Source organism: Vitis riparia, chromosome 1 (assembly GCF_004353265.1).
Source record: "Vitis riparia cultivar Riparia Gloire de Montpellier isolate 1030 chromosome 1, EGFV_Vit.rip_1.0, whole genome shotgun sequence".
In the NCBI taxonomy this organism is placed as follows: domain Eukaryota; kingdom Viridiplantae; phylum Streptophyta; class Magnoliopsida; order Vitales; family Vitaceae; genus Vitis; species Vitis riparia.
Window position 1 is genome coordinate 4106891 of NC_048431.1, and position 18995 is coordinate 4125885.

General features: G+C 39.2%; 2 protein-coding genes across 4 annotated transcripts; one reads left to right on the forward strand and one right to left on the reverse strand.

Moving 5' to 3' along the window:
- Positions 1-333: 333 nt before the first annotated feature.
- LOC117916025 (tetratricopeptide repeat protein 5-like) lies at positions 334-14940 on the reverse strand. Of its 3 annotated transcripts, none has more exons than XM_034831837.1 (13): positions 14740-14940; positions 14114-14223; positions 13905-14015; positions 13743-13800; positions 5636-5725; positions 5097-5191; positions 4841-4894; positions 3488-3625; positions 3082-3139; positions 2309-2423; positions 2055-2124; positions 1331-1402; positions 334-614 (listed from the first exon to the last, which is right to left on the reverse strand). In XM_034831837.1, exons 1-13 carry the CDS (start codon positions 14897-14899, stop codon positions 555-557), a joined length of 1191 nt encoding a protein of 396 aa, XP_034687728.1. In that variant the 5' UTR covers positions 14900-14940; the 3' UTR covers positions 334-554. The 3 variants fall into 3 exon arrangements, with proteins under 3 accessions (XP_034687728.1, XP_034687721.1, XP_034687733.1); XM_034831830.1 differs by lacking the exon at positions 334-614 and adding an exon at positions 747-1092 and having other exon boundaries at positions 14740-14938; XM_034831842.1 differs by lacking the exons at positions 334-614; positions 5636-5725 and adding an exon at positions 747-1092 and having other exon boundaries at positions 14740-14938.
- A 1113-nt stretch (positions 14941-16053) lies between these two features.
- Positions 16054-17811, forward strand: LOC117911689 (GDSL esterase/lipase 6). Its single transcript, XM_034826121.1, has 4 exons — positions 16054-16282; positions 16381-16526; positions 17016-17481; positions 17572-17811. Exons 1-4 carry the CDS (start codon positions 16054-16056, stop codon positions 17808-17810), a joined length of 1080 nt encoding a protein of 359 aa, XP_034682012.1. The 3' UTR covers position 17811.
- Positions 17812-18995: the final 1184 nt, after the last annotated feature.

Sequence of the window (18995 nt, forward strand, 5' to 3'; positions counted from 1 at the left end):
GAAGCCAAATGTTAGGTGAGACATCAACGGCACCTCACAAAACGTGACTTTCGGAGTGCCATCTCATTAATAACGCCTATGGGAAGCCAAATGTTAGGTGACACATCAACTTCCGTAAATCTCAACTTGGAATTCTTGGTGTATTGCCATAAAAACAGATTCCTCCATCTGTCTCTACTTTGCCACTCTTTCCTTCTTTACTATCCCATTTCTCCTGCACTTCCTTTGGCCTTGGACAGACTCAAAATGTAAATGATGCATGAACTTTGAGACAGGTAATTACAAATACAAAGAAACCTCTCGGAATTGGGGTTTTCCAGGTCTACTTTATCATGTAGCTATATAGTGGTCATATATTGTTCTACAGCAATATATGGACAAACCACCAAGTTTCCACAAGGAACAAGAATTGTCCATTTCAGTGACATTGATTCATTGTCCAGTGGCTTCACTTTGTCCTTGACAATGTTCCTTCCTGAAGGCAATTGTGGGGCAGATAAGGTGGAAGCAACAGTTTCGACATCCTGCTTGGCAACTGAGCAGGGATGAGTTTTCTATTCAGACTGGGTGCAATGGGTTGAGATTGTTGTCACTTGGCAAATACCAAACCCTGACTAAAAAATTTGCAGCAAAATTGGGAATGAGTTTAATATATTGGTGAATACGCAACTGCAGGCTGTATCAACACAGTATTATGAGATAAATGGTGATCATCGGAAAAATCCCAGAGTAAGAACAAGTTGCAATAAAGAAAACACCAATCAATAAATGAATCAAACAAATGCAGAATCCAGTAAAAAGTATAGTACTTATGCTCTCCATCAATGGCATTTCATTTGAGGAAAGAAATTATGTTTTTCCCTTCTGTTGCCTAATCTATTTACATATGATACAGTTTTCAAATAAATGAGACAGTAACAAAACACCACAAGTACACAAAGAAAAAGCACTCCTTGAAAAAAAAAATGGCACTGTTCATGGTTTGTGTTGTGCATAAATTGAAGTCCGAACTGCCTGATGACAAGCCAGAGCTTTTCCATTAACAAGCACTTGTTCTAAGAAGTCCACACGAATTGATTTGAACTGGTAACACTGGTTTAATTTGCCCGCATACAGAAGCAGAAGATCAAAAATCAGAATGCTTTATTACTAATATGGTAGCATTACTAAATGAAGTGAGAAAATTATGATTGTAATTCACATTGCCAGATAATTTAATCCACCATGAAATGGGATGTCTCCAAATATTATGAGTTTTTCTTTCCTTAGCATGGCTCTCCTATTAAAACCCAAAGGAAACCAGAGAAGCTCAAAATATATGAAGTCTTACCTTTCCCTTCCATGAAAAATCAACATGACGGTAATAAGGTTCCAATAGCGTTAGTTGATCTCCTTCTTTAATCTGCATGGACAAGAAGTCAGTTAATTCTGTAACATGGGTAGGCTAATGATTACTGTCAGAAGAGGACACAATATTTGCTTGATTTATGCAAAGTTGGGAACTATTAATTGCAATTTCTTTGCTTAAAATCTTTTCTGGAACTCATTCACAAATATTCCCTGCTGCCATTTACCACAGTGGAGGGGTATCTCAAAGAGTATTAGCTACCTTTCCTAGAGCAATGTGTTCCCTTGAAGCTAAGAATAATCCTGGATAATTTCCAATAGAGGAATTACGATTCCTTAAAAGAGTCGAGTGAACTTGTATGGCACAGTGGCAGTTTAATAATCAAGAAGGTCCAGGTACACAGTAAATTGGCAGGGTAGCAATAAATATAGGATCTGTTGCATGCTGGATTGGCCAACAAATTTAGCAAGGAGTGATGCTGCTTGTCTGAAATTCTAATCCATTAGTTCCTAGGTTATTACCTGTTCAATGGAAATTAATGAGCATGGAGCAAACACTGTCTTTTACTGACACAAGATTCATCGTTTCCTCAATGGTTTAGGTGTTCCACAGATAATTTTATCCCTAAGAAAACCTTACCATCACCTAGATCCCATTTTATTTCTAATATGTTCAATAGATATGTAGGTATGTACATAAACCTTACCGCATCATTGCTTATGCCATACACTGAGAGAACATAGCATATTTGATTTGAATCGCATACCAAATAGTATCTGCAAAAACCATAACAAAATTCAGATGTGATTTTGCTGCCTTAATAAAATAATTAATACAAAGATGACCAAAAAACTTAGATATGAAATGTTTGCAAGCTCTAATGCAAGGGTTAACATAAATTTAAATGAACTACAGAGGTTCAAATGAATAAATTGTGAGAAATTTTTCAGAGGGACTTACAATGGAGCAACACTCTCATGCTTAACAAACAGAAGAACTTTCCCCACAATTGCTACTGCTTTGTTCAGACCCTCTGACAGAATATCTATGGTGATTCTTTTGTACGAAGGATTCACTGTCAGATAAAATGCAAGTAAAACAATTAGTACATTGCAGGAGAAATATGACAGAATATGATAAAATAAAACATGTAAACCTATCTTGGTGGAGATGAAGGAAAGTCTCTAGCTAATAGAACACAAAGGTTGCCTCAAAAGTAGTGTTCTGTATATTGGTTCGTGGTCTTGGAAAGTGTTTGGGTCATTTGCTAAGCATAGATAAGGCAATTCAAAAAGGTGTATCAGGTGCAAGTATGAAACAGAATCATGGGCTTTGTTTTTTCTCCTTTTGGGATCTGGAGGACAATGCCAATATCGACAGTTGGCTACTTTCAAATTGGAGTATAGGAGCTGGCATTAATTTCTTTGGGATGTTAAAGGTGTTTATTCATAGAATATTTTGGAATGTTTGTGAATAAAGGAACCCAGAAAATTCATGAGGATGTAGACTTGTCTCCAGGAAATTGAAGTTTTTGGTGGCAAGAGCCTTCACTCATGGAGGATGGCAGTTGGGGTTGGAATGTTTTCTTTTTCTCCATTTTCTTCTCTTCTTTTCCTCCACTCTTTCAAGTATATCTCAAGTGTGCTTCAGCTTCAGTCTTCTGTCTCTTTGTCAATGTTACTGTTAATTTATTTAAATAATAAAAAAAAAGATGGAAAAGTTAGGGAGATTACAATTGTCAGCAGCTCGTGAGGATGCTAAAGCCGCATGTCGTTTAGCCCTAGCCTGGCCCTGTAAAACAGTATTTTTATAAGAACCAACAGCATCTCTGAGAAAAGTATATTATATATAGGATAGGAAGTAAAAAAAATTAGCAAATTATAAACATGCAAGTGTCAAATTTGACTTCAGAGGGACATTATATCAATCAAAAATGAAAAAACATGGGTTCAAAGAGCATTCTTTGTCTCAAAATGAAAAAATAAAATAAAATAAAATCTGCAGGAGAACTGACAACATTTCTGCCTTTTATTCAACTTACAAACAAGAGCACATGGAGGTTACCACAATATTATAATTAACAAAATAATTTCACATAAGTACTACATAGCTATACATATGTAGAGAGAAATCCATTACCTTCAACAAGCTCTCTAACTTGTTGAGAAGATCAACAATCTTTTGAACCTCCTCAACAGCATTTAGACCAGGATCCTTTAAGGCAGCAGCTTCAAAGCCACTAAGGGCTCTCTCATAGTTTTCTAGATATTTGTTGACCTGAAATAAAGATTACAACAGGTAATTCCACTCTAAACATATGTGGGTGTATACTTAAATAGCTGATGAATAACATACAGCCATAGACATAAAAAAACAATGGTTTGCAACAGACAGGCACATAACAAACTCATAAATAACCAGTTCAAGTTATAATGTCAGTGATCAGCGAATATATGCTTCTTGCACTCAAATAATTCCCAGCCACTTCTTCGCTTTGTTTTTTTGGATATTTTTTCTGGGCATGAGATTGCTAAATGTACAATATATTTTTATTTAGATGCATCTACAAGATCAAAATTTGTAGCATATATAACTTGTTCATAAAAACCTATAACTAACAAAAGACACATACCATTAAAAGTCTAGGAAGGAAAATGAGACATGAGTCCTGTTACTTTTTAGTCTTCCCTCAAATCTTCCATTTCCAGTTGAAAAAATAAAAACTTGCTTAGCAATTCACAACTCAGGCTTTATCCCAAAAGTTTGGGCGCAACACATGAGTCCTGCTTAACTGCACTGCTCTAAGCAGAACCTATAGAAAAATTATAGGCTGTTAGGATTTTCACAACCTCAGCTCACATACCTCTTGATTTTGCCCTTCTCCTTGCACCACCTTCTACTAACACAATTTTTTTTTTTTGATAGGTGCCTTCTACTAATACAAATATTGCTCCTCACTATTGCAATCATTAGTATCATTGCCCTCATCCATTATACATTCCTCAATCTAGCTGTATTCATTCTATGGAACGATACAAGTCCTTGTAGTTCATATCATTGAACACTACCAGTTTTATAGATGTCTTAATCAAAATCTTTGAAAGATGTACATTAATTACACAGTATGATGGAAGCACCTCTCTCTTCATCCACCCAGCTCTAATACCATAGGCAACATCCTCTCTAATCTCTGGTCCTTATAATGACTTGAAAAAAAGAAGAAGATAAAAAGGTCACTCATGGACATCACTTGGTCATCAATCTCAACTAATAGTTTAATACCATGTTTATGGTTCTAATTTACTACAATACACTTCAGAATCCTACTTATTTCTTTAATATAATATGAGTGGGTTCGAGTCAATTGATGAATGTCCATCAACCTGAGAAGTTGAATTCTACTATATTAACTATATAAATGCAGAAACTATGGCAGTAACATGATTTAAGAAATAGTCTCGCAGGGAAGACGGGCAAACAAACTCAACTTACAGTGGCACAGTTGAAATACAGGTCTGGATTGGATTTCATCCTTTCATCTTTTTCCTGATATGTATAAAAGTTAGTACACATTCCATATTTCTATGATCAGATCAATCTTAATACAGAGTAGCTGACAAACTATCCTTCCATGTAAGAGAATATCAGAGAAAATTCAACCACTTTGATAAGCAACCAATAATCACAAGAGATCCATCAGTGGATGGAAAAAGGATTTGTAGGGAAAGCTCTCACTATGAACACTTACAGCATTTTGGTATGCCTTTAAAGATTGCAGAAGCTTGCTATGATCCCATGCTCCAGTCACAAAAAAACTTGTGAGGCAAGCATTTCCAAGGTTGTCTGTCAATAAGATGAATGATGTTAAAAAAAGAGAATATAGATGTAACATGCCAAAAACAAAAAAAAAAACGACAATTAGGAAAACAGAAGATCTAGTAAACAAACCAGTAGTAGATAAAATGAAATAGGTTTCAATAAGACCCAAGAAAATACAAATATAGAAAGCAGCAGCAGCAGCATAAGTAAATATATTTATAACTGTACATACATGTGTTTGAAAGAAAATGTGCATATATGAACACATGAGCATGTGCTACAGGGAAAATAGTCAAATTACTGACAATAATTTAAATTTAATTAGCCCACAGGAAAGGCTGGTGAATACAGGACAAATAAATCATTATTTTCATCGATGTAAAATGCATTGCATGTGAATCATATACAGAGACCAAAAAACTTTGAAGGTGATCTTTCTGCTATGGTAGGATTGAAATGGACTCTTACACCACGAATTTCCATCCTTGACGTCCAAAGTAATAGCTTCCTTGGCATGTTGGATGCTTTCTTCAACAATTTCTGCTTGATTTTCAGAACCTACAAAGAGGACAATTTAGGTAACAAAATTTTTTTTTTTTTTTTTTTTTTGATAAGTAAATGAGATATGCATTAAAAAGGCTAATCGCCACAAAGCATACAGGGGGTATACAAAATGGCAAACGCCTCAAAAAGAGAAAAGGACCAAAGAGAACAACCTCCCCTTAAGTGGAAGCTATCCACTCCAAAAAACCTATAAGGGAGACATACTCCTCACCTAAATACACTTTGGCCCAATTCCACAAATTACAGACAAAAGAATTCTTTAGTTCCTGAATATTCAACTCACCCCCCTAAAGGCTAACCTATTCCTCTCCTTCCAAACCGTCCAAAAAATACATAACGGAATGGATTTCCAAATCTGTTTCCTTTTCTTCCCTACGAATGAGCCCCTCCAAGAGATAAGAGTCTCCTTTACAGTTTCTGGGAGGACCCACTTAACATCTATCAACCCAAAAATAATGTCCCATAGGGCTCTAGTCACTATACAGTGTAAAAGAATATGATTTACATTCTCTTCTGCACAACCACACAAAAAACAACAGTTTGGGAGTTGCACCCCTCTTAACTGTAGTCTATCCAGAGTAAGCACCTTCCCCCATGTAGCCTCCCACGCAAAAAAACATACTTTGGTTGGCACTCTATCCACCCATATTCTCCTTGCAGGAAATATTGTGGCATTAGGCTTGTCTAGCAGCCTGTACGCTTCTTTGACTCTGAACAAACCCTTTCTTCCCTGTTTCCACATAACTGAATCATCCTCCCTGGAGGGCCTATGACCCCTCAAAGTATGAAGCAGCTCCCCAACCATATCCAACTCCCAATCATTGAAGTCTCTCACAAAGACAAGATTCCAATCTCCTTGACCCGAATCCTGATCCCACATCTCCTCAATCGTAGCATCTCTATTCACAGCAAGGACAAAGAGATGATTGAAACATTGGGACAACGGAGTGTCAGTGCACCAACTATCTTTCCAAAATTTGATTTTGGAGCCCTTTCCAACTATAAAAGCCAAGTTTTCCCAGCACCAATCCGCTTCTTTCATAATCTCCTTCCAGACCCCTACTCCAACCGCCCCAATAGCCCTTTTTGACCTCCAACCATAAACCTCTTGCCCATATTTCGAAATGATTACTTGTTTCCAAAGATAATCCTTTTCACAAGCAAACCGCCAAATCCACTTGCCCAGCAGGGCTCTATTCAAGGTGGCTATTCTCCTTATTCCTAGCCCTCCCTTGTGTTTTTCTGTACAGACCGCATCCCATTTAACCAAGTGGACTTTTCCCTCCAAATTTCCTCCCCCCATAGGAAATCTCTTTGGGTTTTCTCCACTCTCTTAGCAACAGACTTCGGCATTCGGAAAATAGACATTTGGTAAATTGGCATGCTAGCCAAAGTACTTTTTATGAGAGTGATCCTCCCCCCTTTGGAGATGTACTGTCTTTTCCACAACGCAAGTCTCCTCCTGACCCTCTCCTCCACTCCATCCCACATAGAAGAGGCCCTAGCTGGAACCCCTAGGGGAAGGCCCAAATACTGAGAGGGCAAAGACCCCACCCTGCACCCTAACTCAGCTGCCACCTCAAGAATATCCTCCACCTCTCCAACTGGAATAATCTCGCTTTTGGCTAGGTTGATTCGAAGACCCGAAGCCGCTTCAAACCAAAAAAGTATCCAGCTTAGGTGAGAAACTTGCTCTTTGTTTGCCTCACAAAACACAATCGTGTCATCAGCAAAGAATAGGTGGGAAATATTCAAGGAGGTCCTACTACCACCCCGAATGATGCATCCTGAAAGATATCCCCCCTCCACCGCTCTCCGTATAAGGACGTCCAGAACCTCCATTCCCATAACAAAAAGGTAAGGAGATAGAGGATCCCCCTGACGAAGTCCTCTAGTACTAGGGAAGAACCCAGCTGGCACTCCATTGACAAGAATTGAGAATTTGGCAGAAGACACGCAGCTCCACATCCATCCCACCCACTTGGTCCCAAATCCCATTTTTTGGAGGACTTTCATTAAGAAATTCCAATTGATACTGTCATAAGCCTTTTCAATATCCAATTTGCAAATAAGGCCCTTCTCTTTTCTCTTCTGCCACGAATCTATCACCTCATTAGCAATTAAGGACGCATCCAAAATTTGTCTTCCCGTTACAAAGGCATTCTGAGCATTAGAGACCACCTTGCCAATCACTTTTTTGAGCCTATTAGCTAAAACTTTGGCCAAAAGTTTATAGAGCCCCCCAACAGGCTGATAGGCCTAAAGTCTCCAAGATCCTCAGCCCCGCTTTTCTTAGGTATTAACACCAGGAAAGTGTGATTAAGGCTCCTAACAAAGGAATTATGCTCATGAAATTCCTTAAACATCTCCATGATCTCCTCTTTGGCAAAATCCCAAACATTTTGCCAAAAGGCTACAGTGAAACCATCCGGGCCTGGGGCTTTGTCCCCATTCATCTCCATCAGTGCCGAGTGAATCTCATTCTCTGCAAATGGGATTTCCAGACTCTCTGCTTCTTGCTGGCTGATGCACCCCACCTGAACTCTACCAATATCCGCATGCCAGCCCATATCTTCAGTGAGCAACTGCTGAAACGAGTTCACCACTCCTTCTCTCACCTCTTGTTCCTCTTCTAGCCACTCCCCATTAATCTTAATTCTGTCCATAGCGTTGGTTCTTCGATGGGCACTAGCCATTCTATGGAAAAACCCCGTATTTCTATCCCCCTCCCTTAACCAAATCTCCCTTGACTGCTGTCTCCAATGAGCTTCCTCCAACAAGACCCATTTCTTAAAGGAATCTTTAGCTTCCTTTTTTAACTCAGCTTCCTCCATAGTCAATATTCTCTCATTTTCCACCCGATCCCAAAAATCAACTTGTTGCAAGGCTGAGGCTTTATTAGTTTCCAGCCTCCCAAATACCTCTTTGTTCCACTCCTTCAACTTCTTTTTAATTTCTTTCAATTTAACAGCCAGCCTATAGCTAGCACTGCCCCTGATATCAATTCCCTGCCACCAGTTTCTAACAATATCATTAAACCCCTCAACCTTCAGCCACATGTTTTCGAATCTAAACGGGGTTGGACCTCTTCTTATTCCACCCCCCTCCAACACAATCGGAAAATGATCAGAAATTGGCCGAGACAACCTGCCCTGAGTGACTCCACTAAATTGATCCAGCCAGCTTGGGGAAACTAAAAATCTGTCTAGTCTCGCCCACGCCTGATTATTGAGCCCCCCACTCCATGTAAACTCGCCCCCTTGAAGGGGCAGGTCCACCAGCTCAAGATCATCCACAGTCTCTGCAAATCTCCGCATGGCTGAGCTGATTCTTCTCTGGCTGCTCCTTTCTTGCTGAAACAGGGTGATGTTAAAGTCCCCACCGAGACACCAGGGGTCCTCCCAAAGGCCTCGTATTGCCCCAAGTTCTTCCCACATACCCTCCCTTTCCACTTTGGTAAAGGGACCATACACTCCCGTAAAAACCCAAATAGCTCCATTTTCTATGGTCTTGAATCTACAAGACAAAGAAAATTGACCCTCCTCCCAATCCAAGATGTCCAAAACCCGCTTGTCCCAACATATCAGAATGCCACCCGCAGCCCCCTCCGCATTTAGAGCTCTCCAGTCTAAGAATCTCCCTAAACCCAAACTTCTCACAATACCCTCCGTCATCACCTGAATCTTGGTTTCCTGAAAACACATTAGATCCACCCTCTGTTTCCTTATATAATTCTTGATAATTTTCCTCTTAGAGCTGTCATTAGCTCCCCTCACATTCCAACTTATGATCTTCAGCTTCATTGAGAAACTATCAGCTGATTCCCTTTGCCCTGAGAAGGTCCTTTCTGCTTAATCCCCCCCTCATAATTAACAGAGCATTCCAGCCTCTTTAGCTCCCTTTCAAACTTGGACTTTTCCAAAAGCTCTTTGCTGTGAATCTTCTCTCTCCTCTTTCTGATTTTAATCAGAAAATTCAATATCTCCTTTTCCAACCCCTCCGTAGAGAATCCCAAGAATTGACTAAATCTTGCTAGGCTACATTCCTCCCATAATTCCTCTTTGTCACTTTCGGTGCCTTGAGAACCAGAGACTCCAGTATTCCCCTCCCTGCCCCTAATCTTGTCCCTGGTTATGTTGTCCTCTCCCGACTTCCATGATTCAGTTTCAGTCTCCACATTCCCCTCATAAACTGTTAACCAAGTTGTCATATCCCCCTTAATTCCTCCACAACTCCCCCTGGGCGATCGAAAGACTCCCCCTCCGGAGCCCGATCAGAATTAGAAGAGAGAAGAAGAGAAGCACCCATAGCTTGTTGATCTTTAGGATAAAACGGGGCATACCTTTTAGCTTCCTCTTCCAACTCTTGATCAGTCTTTGATAAATTCTCATTCCTCTGTCCCCTTCTAGGCTCCCCTGGCATCCAGCTCGTCAAGGGGTCCTCTGAAATGGGTCCTTTTCTGGAACTAAAACAACCCAGAAGACCATCCTTCTTTGACGGAACAGTTAGGCTCTTCCTTACCAGGCCTTCCACCTCACTCTCCTGATAGCAGCCCAAATCAACAGCCCAGTTACTTGGGCCTGCCTCTGCATCACCAGCCCCCTTCAATTTGTTTTTTAACTTTTGGCCCAAAGGCCCATCTGTTTTGGACAGTCCAACCTCTTTCTGCACTTCATTAAGGCCCATACTTGGGTCACACCTAAACGGCCCAGCCACTCCATCTGGGCAGACCCCATCTCCCATTACCGGGCCATGGATCAGGGTCCTGGGCCCTAGACCCGGCCCATTCTCCTGCAAAGCACTCCCATCAGCTGGCAGAGGCAGTTCCTCGTTGCCCACAACTACCAATTCCTTCCCCACGCGCTTCCCCACGCGTGAAAGCAACTCACCCCTAACCTCAGTTCTTCTACTGATGTCCGACGCAGAGGATAGCCTTCTCACCATCGGCCTAACCTCCCACCACAATGCCACAGTGTATACCTCTTCCTCAACCTCGATTTCTAACATGCTTGGTCTAAAATCTCCTCTGATTTTAACCAAAATTCTGGCCCATTGAATCTCCCCCATCGACCTGGTGCGCTCGTCAAAATCTACAAATCCCCCACACACCTCTCCTATTTTCTTCAAAACCCCCGGGCTCCAAAGCGAAATTGGAAGACCGAAGATTTTAACCCAAGCTTCCTGTTCCATCTCCTTCTCGTCCCGACATCCCATCTTTGGATTCCATGGAACCAGCCCTAAATGGACTCCTCCCATCAGTCTACTCCCCGAGGAGACCACTCGGTGAGCCTCACTGAGATCTTCAAACTCCAGCAGGGCCTTACCTCGTTCCAGCATGGCCAGCCCTAGCTTGCCTTTTAGGCCCCAAGACTTTGCCCAGAGACTTCCCAACCTCTCCAGATCGTCTTCTTCCCTTTTATTGGACCAACTCGCGACAAGACATTGCTCCAGCTTCTGTAGATTGCCCGCAATCTCCCCCTTAGAGACCTTCATCCTGACTGCGTTTACGCCATCCCGATTTGATCCCGTAACTGCTTCTACAAATGATTTCGCCGGAGAAAAATTTCCAGCAGTCCTTACCTCCTGCAACTCTGTCCTTCTACCCACTCTCTCTTCCGTTTGGTGTACCATCTCCGCCATAGCCTTCCATCCGCTTTTATCTCTCCTTCCTCTCGGTAAGAAGATGCAATACCATTTTCGTTCCAGATCCGTAACCCCCAGCCTTAGGAACCCACCCGATCTGTTGAACCCCCGAACCAACGTAAACATTTTGCCTCTATCTTTCCACTCCTTTACCCATCTCCCTTCTTTCTCGTCTCGTATACAATGATCTAAGCCCTCCTTAAAGAGCCCTAGGCTTTCCAGCCCTAATCGAACCCAAGACTCTACACCCCGCTTCTTCTCCACGATGCGAATCTGGTTTTTCCCTTTCTTAATCTCCAGGGCAAGCTCGAAGGTCTTGGATTCCACCGTGAAGCTTCGCGTCCAGCTCGCCTCGCCGTTCTCATCGTCGTCGCCGGCACACGCGCTCTCACGCTCCCTCGCTCCCGCTCTCTCTCTCTCTCTCTCTCTCTCTCGCTCTCTCTCTCCCATCTGACCCAGATACCTAGGTAACAAAATTTTACGAGCTTATCATCAAAGGTCAGCATACAAACTTTGCTATGGAATAAAAAATGGCACCAAGTGCAGGTAGAGATATAGAGAGGAGCATTGTGGAGTTCTAGTTCTATACTAGGTTATCAAAGTTGCCTCCTGTTTGTCTTTTCAAGAATGATCCACAAACAGATACTAAACTTCCATTTCATAATAAATGTCATTGATTCAAAAAGAAAAAAATGGTCATAAGTAGCCTAAACAAAATATTGAGTGTTGGTATAAACAGCTCCAATCTCCACTTCAGTGTAACTTTTGATCATAGCTGATAGCACAAACAAAACTTATTTGGGAAGAATAAAGTGTGAGACCATTCTTACATTGATCTGCATGTAAATAACAAATTTAATTTATCATCAGAACAGATGGATTTACCTCCAACCAATTTGTCTTCTCTCTGACCCAAGAAAATGTGTCCTTTTTTGTCCTTACAGGGATTCTAGTCTCACAGTTCAAAAATATGGTTAACTGACTATTTTCTCTTCAGTCTACCACATTTTTTTTTGGATAGGTAAGTTTTTGTCCCTATTGGGAATTGAACCTGGAACCTCCCACAAACCCTTCCCATCCCTTTACCACTTGAGCCAAGAAACTATAACAAGGATATATTTTCCTCATTGTTCTTTGAACTTGCATAACTCCTCAAGCAGTGTTATGGGAATGATTTCATAGTGACAACCTGATTATCTTTGTTAAAACAGGAACCAAAAAAGGGGAAGAGGAAGTGGCCACTAAGTTAACAGAGACATATTTCAGCAAGTTCATTCTCTTCAGTACAAAAAAAAAAGGGTTCCAAATTTAATGGTATCAAGTAAAACAGGAAATACAAATAAATAAATAAACAAAAATAAAAAATAAAACCATAAAGAGAGAAACAGAGCTTCTGAAGCTCAAATCAAATGAAACACCAACTGGTAAGGGTGGTTTTGGAGAGAAGGGTAATTTTGGACATCAAGAGTTATTCCATAACACATTGGAACAAGATGCAGAACAAAGTTTTGAAGTCAGTAGGAGCTTTTTTGCATTGAGTCCAATAACAAGGGATTGACCCAATACTCTCAGGGAGAGAAACTTTAGCAAGGCGTTGAAGCAATTGCTGGATGTCAGCTATTGTGCTTAACCCAAGTTCTCGATGCCTTCTAGCCTTGAAAAGGAAAAATACAAGGCAAAACAATTCAAAACCATGACTTAGTTTTAGTCTTGCATAAGCTAGATCAGATTCAAACAGTATTAGATAACTTGATTCTAGGGCTCCCTCTTAGAAAGGAAGTGGAGGTTAGGGAATTTACTACTAATGTGCATTTATAGTTGAAAGAAAAAACAAGGAGAAATAGAAGTTAGGAAGAAGAAGAGAATGATATAATTTTTTAACTGCATGTCACAACTTATAAGAAAGCCAAAGTAGGAGGGAATAGAAATAAGAGAAACTCAGTTTTTGAAATTAAGCCGTTAATGTGTACATGGGCTACACCCCCTCTTTTGTTAGGCACCTTTTAGCACATCCTGTTCTATTGCCTATCAAAAATGAGAAATTAAGGCAATTCAGACTGAGGCCGCTCCAGGTCATAGTGCAGTTTTATGCATCAAAAGTGGCAAGTAAATTTCCTTCGTATTGTTAATTTCAGTTTCTTAATTATTTTATCCAAGTGAACACAAAGGTCACAAGCAAGAAAAAGACATCCACCATCCACCATCAACTTAAGCAAGCATATACAAAGTATTCTATTTACTAGAGTAAAAACACAAAAAGACAAACACTCCACCTCAGAAACATACTGCTTCCTGGCCCTTCTCAATATCATTTTCATAAGCATAACATGACTTAAGAAGAAAAGGGGAAAACAGAAAATTTTCTTGCCTGGAGCGATCCTTCTTTCAAGCATTGATAATTGACAAAGTATCTCCTTGTTTGAACCCTGCATGAGATACAAAACACTATTTATCAGAAACTGACACCAATATACGAAGACCGGTTTAATTAAAATTCTAAAAGAGATGTCATTCTAATTTCAAGACTAACCTTGCCGAGTGCAAGAGTGAAGCAGTTTTTTGCTGAAGCTAGATCTCCCTTCTTCCAAATGCAGTTACCTAAACATAGCCAAGCATCTGCAAGAGATGGATTCAACTTAACCTGAAGCATGAATTAGTTAAATTTCAAAACATCATTGATGCCCTTAACCCAAATATTAACAAACTGAACTACTGGACTAACAATGTATTCTCACTTACAGCTTTAGAGAGATGATCTTCTGCTTCTTTCCTATAATCAGGAAATACATCCAGTATCTTTCCTCTCAAAAATTCATAAGTCCCACGTTGTATTGGTAATCTCCTTTGTTCTGCACAAATAAATGCAGAATTGGGAATAACCATACCGTTGTCATATATAAAATAGTAGCATTCACGGGTTGATGAATTATTGGCTAAAGAAAACTACCCTTTCATCATCATGAAACAAAAGCATGATGGGTTTATCAAATCTCTCTATCCATTCATATATTCCTACCCACGATAGCAATCGTGGTTCTGTAATTGGACCGATAACAAGTTCTTCGAAGAAGCATTAAAAGTAGTATTCAATCAATGATCTACTAGTAACCTTACAACCAATCCTCCGTATATTCACAAAGTTAAAAAAGAAAAAAAGAAAAAATCAGAATCTTAGATTTTTCCATGGTTTGGTAATCAACTGACACTAATACAATTATACGCCTAAGCTAATATGGAATTTTGATTTCCCACAAAACATGAGGTTCATTTTCGTCAGTTTTCACGGAAACCAAACAGAGGGTATGAGAAAAATTATTGCAAGAATTAAAAAGGGTGGATGTTTGGGGTCGAATAGAAAGCAATACCAAGAGGAAGGGAATCGAGGAGCGAGAGAGCGAGATCTGATTTCCGCTGCAGTTCGGAGATTTTTTCAGCTGGATTCGCCGGAAAATACGTGTCTCGGAGTTGGTACAAATCATCGGCTGCTCTTCTGGCTTCTCCGAACAACTCCTCCATTTCATTCATTTTGCTCTCTCATTCACTACTACTCAGTGTTTTGAGTTTGTTTCTTCCCAAAACGCAGAGTTTTGATTAGAACCAAAGGGTTCAAACATCCGAATGCCATTCAATCGCCACTGGGCTTGTAATCGCAGGCCATGAGGCCTGCTTGGGCCTTGGCCCAATCTTCGTAAAAATTTCAAATTAGCGCGCCCAAAACTCTGTTCTTTTAATTAAATTTCCCAAACTTCTTTTATTGTACTTTTGACAATATATTATATAACATTAAAAATTGATTTTTAGGAATACATATGAAAGACTATTTTAAGTATGATTTCAAGTGATTATTTAGATTTTTAAAACTAATTTTAAAATTTTGTAAAAAATCTAATTTAAAAAAAAAAGTCATCGAATATTACTACTAATAAAATTATGAATTTACTAGGTGTTGATTTTGACAAAACAGTCAGCACCTTAAGGTTTGGATCCCATAGAAAGTCCCGGACTTTATCATGATTGTTGATAATTAAACTTTGATACTTTACTTTCAAAGTTATGTGTGGTTCCTCAAAAATATTAAAGAAACCATAGAAAACATAAAAGAAAATTAAATTTAAATAAAATTAATGACAAATTTATTTATTTTCAAATTATTTAATTTTTTATAAAAGAAGAAAATTGAGAAAATAAAAGTTATAAAAAGTTATTTAATATTGTATTATGAATTTTTATTTGCTATTTCTTCATTTATGAATTTATATTTCCTTGGATAGGAATTTTAATGCTGCATATCCAGCTATCATATGAAAAATTGGACCAGCACAGCGGCAATCTTGATATTTTGTTTTAGTGGAAGGTAGCTAACAACTTGAAGAAGTAGATAAGTTGAAATTGCATGCAGAAAAGGCAAAAACATTAACTATCGGATTGAAAACACTTGCAAAGTGAAGAATTGAATCAAAATGAATGATGTATAAAGCAGACAAAAGAAAAATGTTTCCATGTCCGGATAATAATGATAAAGCAAATCCCTCTCTGCACATTGCTCGTGCGTTCTGTTTCATTGCGTCTTTGGTATATATCTTTAAGCTCCTGCCTCACATTTTTATGTACATATAAAAGCTCTCCCTTCAACCCTTGTACTGCTCCCATAGTAACTCTCAGGGACTTGGCCTGATCAGATGGAGAAAGTGCTGTTGCTGCTACTTCTTTCCCTTGCATCGTCTCCTTCAGTCTTTTCATTCAATGTTCCCGCAATCTTCACGTTTGGAGACTCCATCTTTGATGCTGGAAACAACCATTTTCTCAAGAACTGTACTGCCCAGGCGGATTTCCCCCCTTATGGCTCTAGTTTCTTCCACCACCCCACTGGGAGGTTCACTAATGGAAGAACAGTAGCAGACTTCATTTGTCAGTTTTGTTTATTTATTGTCATTTAATTTTCATTCTCTCCCCTCCTTTTTAGACTCCAATCTAATATTAGTTCTTTGTGTATGTGAAAATGACAGCCCAGTTCATTGGACTTGATTTACAGAAACCTTACCTTCAGGCACAGATTGAGGTTGTGAACGGAACCCAGAAAAATTATCCGTCCAACGGTATCAACTTTGCTAGTGCTGGCAGTGGGGTGTTGAGGGAAACAAATAAGGATATGGTAAGAATGTTTTGTGGGGTAGAGACATTTGAGCTAAGCTAGCTCCACCTAGGAATTAAGACATACATTCAAATCTTTTTGTGGGTTGTTGGGCAAAGAAAAGATCTGATCAACTGTCATGACTTTCCACACAAGCTGTTTTTTAGATCACATGGCATGTTTTATAATTTTCTTTCTATCAGGTATTTGCATATTAATTTCTTCAAAAGCAATTTGGTGCAGCTATTTATAAGTTGTCACTAGAAGCATCCCAGGAAGCAACCAAAAACAAAAGCAAATTAAAAACAAAAGAGAAAAAAATGCTGTCATAGTCTCATAGAAACTGATTAGTGAGACAATAGAAAAAGCAAATCTGGATTTTATTTGGAAGGTATCAGACATCTGGGGCCAGCAATACGAATTTTCTTTGGGGCATACCAATAGAGATGAAGGGTAAAACTGCAGCAAATGTGTTTGTACTAAAATAGATTTACTTGTGGTGACACACAGGGAGTGATACCAATCCAGGACCAGCTACAACAGTTTCAAACACTAGTGCAGCAAAACCAGATTGATTCAAAGCTAGTCCAACAGTCGCTCTTCTTCCTCGAGTCTGGTTCCAATGATGTCTTCAACTACTTCCTCCCTTTTGTCACCCCAACGCTTGATCCAGATGCCTATGCGCAAGTCATGTTGACAGAAGTTGTACACTACCTAGACACAATCTATAAGCTCGGTGCTCGCCGCATTGCTGTGTTTGCTCTAGGCCCTGTGGGATGTGTTCCAGCCAGGTCCCTCTTGCCTGGTGCACCCACTGATCGATGTTTTGGGAAGATGAACCACATGGTTAAGCAATACAACCTGGGTTTGGAGAGTTTGGTCAAGGACATTCCCATTAAGTACCCCGGTGCTGTTGGTATCTATGGAGCAGTGTATGATATCGTTCAGCGATTGCGGGCTATTCCTAAACACTATGGTAAATTCCCCAAGCCTTTGAAGTTTGCTTCTTTGGTTTAGTTTTTCCTCAGACTGAATGGGTGTAAGAGTTTATTTCGTAATTGTACAGGGTTTTCGGATGTGTCTAATGCATGCTGTGGAGATGGAATACTTCGTGGAATGTTGCAATGTGGTCAGGAGGGTTACAAGAGATGTCCAAACCCTTACGAGTACTTGTTCTGGGATTACTTTCATCCATCAGAGCACACTTACAAGCTCATCTCCAAGGGTTTATGGGGCGGAAAGCAATCCCAAGTTCGGCCAATCAATTTGAGGACTCTGGCCAACTTGACCCTCTCATCAGTTTGAGTTCCCTTCCCTGGTGGTTTCCTATGTATTGAATGAGTGGTCAATAAATCAAAATATAATTTGATCTACACTCGGAATACATTTTCCAGCTTGCATTAGTTTCAAAGTTATTTTATTTTTCGGTGGTGGTCCAAGTTTTTGACTGGGACAACTTCGAGGAGATGAACATCCATGTCATCCAAAAATGGCAGGCTTTCTTCCACGTTGTCTTTAGCATGTGGTAGTGAGTCAGCGACCCAAGTTTCCTTTACCCGTTTTTTTATGCACATTTATTTAATACTTTAAATGTCGAAGCCTTCCATGTGCTTTCATAGTAAATATTGGAGGCTACCACTCGTATATTCTTCAACAGCCGTGTGCGTTTGTCCTTCGCGTCTTCTATTTTGGACTGATGTTGCTCCACTGTATGGTGGGGAAACCACTGGACTTGGAATTGAACTTAACCCAACTGCAGGGAAATCAATATGATTTTGGGACCTAATTTTCCATTTTTGATAACGGTTAAAAGTGATTTTTTATTAATAATATTTTTACTAAAAGCACTTTTAGAAAGAATGACCTGATGTTTTAATAACGTTTTTACTACTCTATTACCAAAAATATGATTGTTGAAGTAATAATTATCCAAACGATTTCAATGAAAAAAATTATTAAACATTTAATTTTAATAAAAAATAGTTGAAAACATTAAAAAGTGCTTTCAATCATTTTCCAAATAGTTGAAAACAGTAAGTGTAGCCATTAAATTTGGTGGTTGATTGCAGGATGCCAGTACAAAAAGGCAATGGGCCAGAACAAGATTAAGTACCAACCCTCTTTTTCTTCCGATTCACACAACACAACTGCTTCTTCTGATTCCTTTGGTCAAACGTTAAGTAACTATATTTTGTTTTATTTCTATCCATATTTACTAAATTTAGTGACAGCCTTTGATCATATTGTAAACAAATCAAAATCTCAGTAACTTTAAGCCAAAACTCTAAGATTTAAACTGATGAAATCATAAGTAATTTTAAGAAATGTTTTTAATTTTTTTAATATTTAAAAGATAAAAATTTTAAAATATTAAAAAAAAAATAGAAATACTTTCTAATATAACTGTCAAAGCTTAGTCCCCATGTGTTCATTTCCCAATATAGAAATATTTTTAATTCTACTTCGAAGTTATTTTAGAGGTGGAAGCCA

Bases quoted from the DNA above. Each gene is read 5' to 3' on its own strand.
- LOC117916025 (XM_034831830.1), bottom strand. From the start codon at position 14,899: ATGAATGAAATGGAGGAGTTGTTCGGAGAAGCCAGAAGAGCAGCCGAT. The intron at 14,016-14,113 runs GTAAGTGAGAAT...TTCATGCTTCAG, and splicing joins AAGATCATCTCTCTAAAGCT to GTTAAGTTGAATCCATCTCT. The intron at 3,626-4,840 runs GTAAGTTGAGTT...TCTTTATTTCAG, and splicing joins TGTATTTCAACTGTGCCACT to GTCAACAAATATCTAGAAAA.
- LOC117911689 (XM_034826121.1), top strand. From the start codon at position 16,054: ATGGAGAAAGTGCTGTTGCTGCTACTTCTTTCCCTTGCATCGTCTCCT. The intron at 16,283-16,380 runs GTCAGTTTTGTT...TGAAAATGACAG, and splicing joins AACAGTAGCAGACTTCATTT to CCCAGTTCATTGGACTTGAT. The intron at 16,527-17,015 runs GTAAGAATGTTT...GGTGACACACAG, and splicing joins GGGAAACAAATAAGGATATG to GGAGTGATACCAATCCAGGA.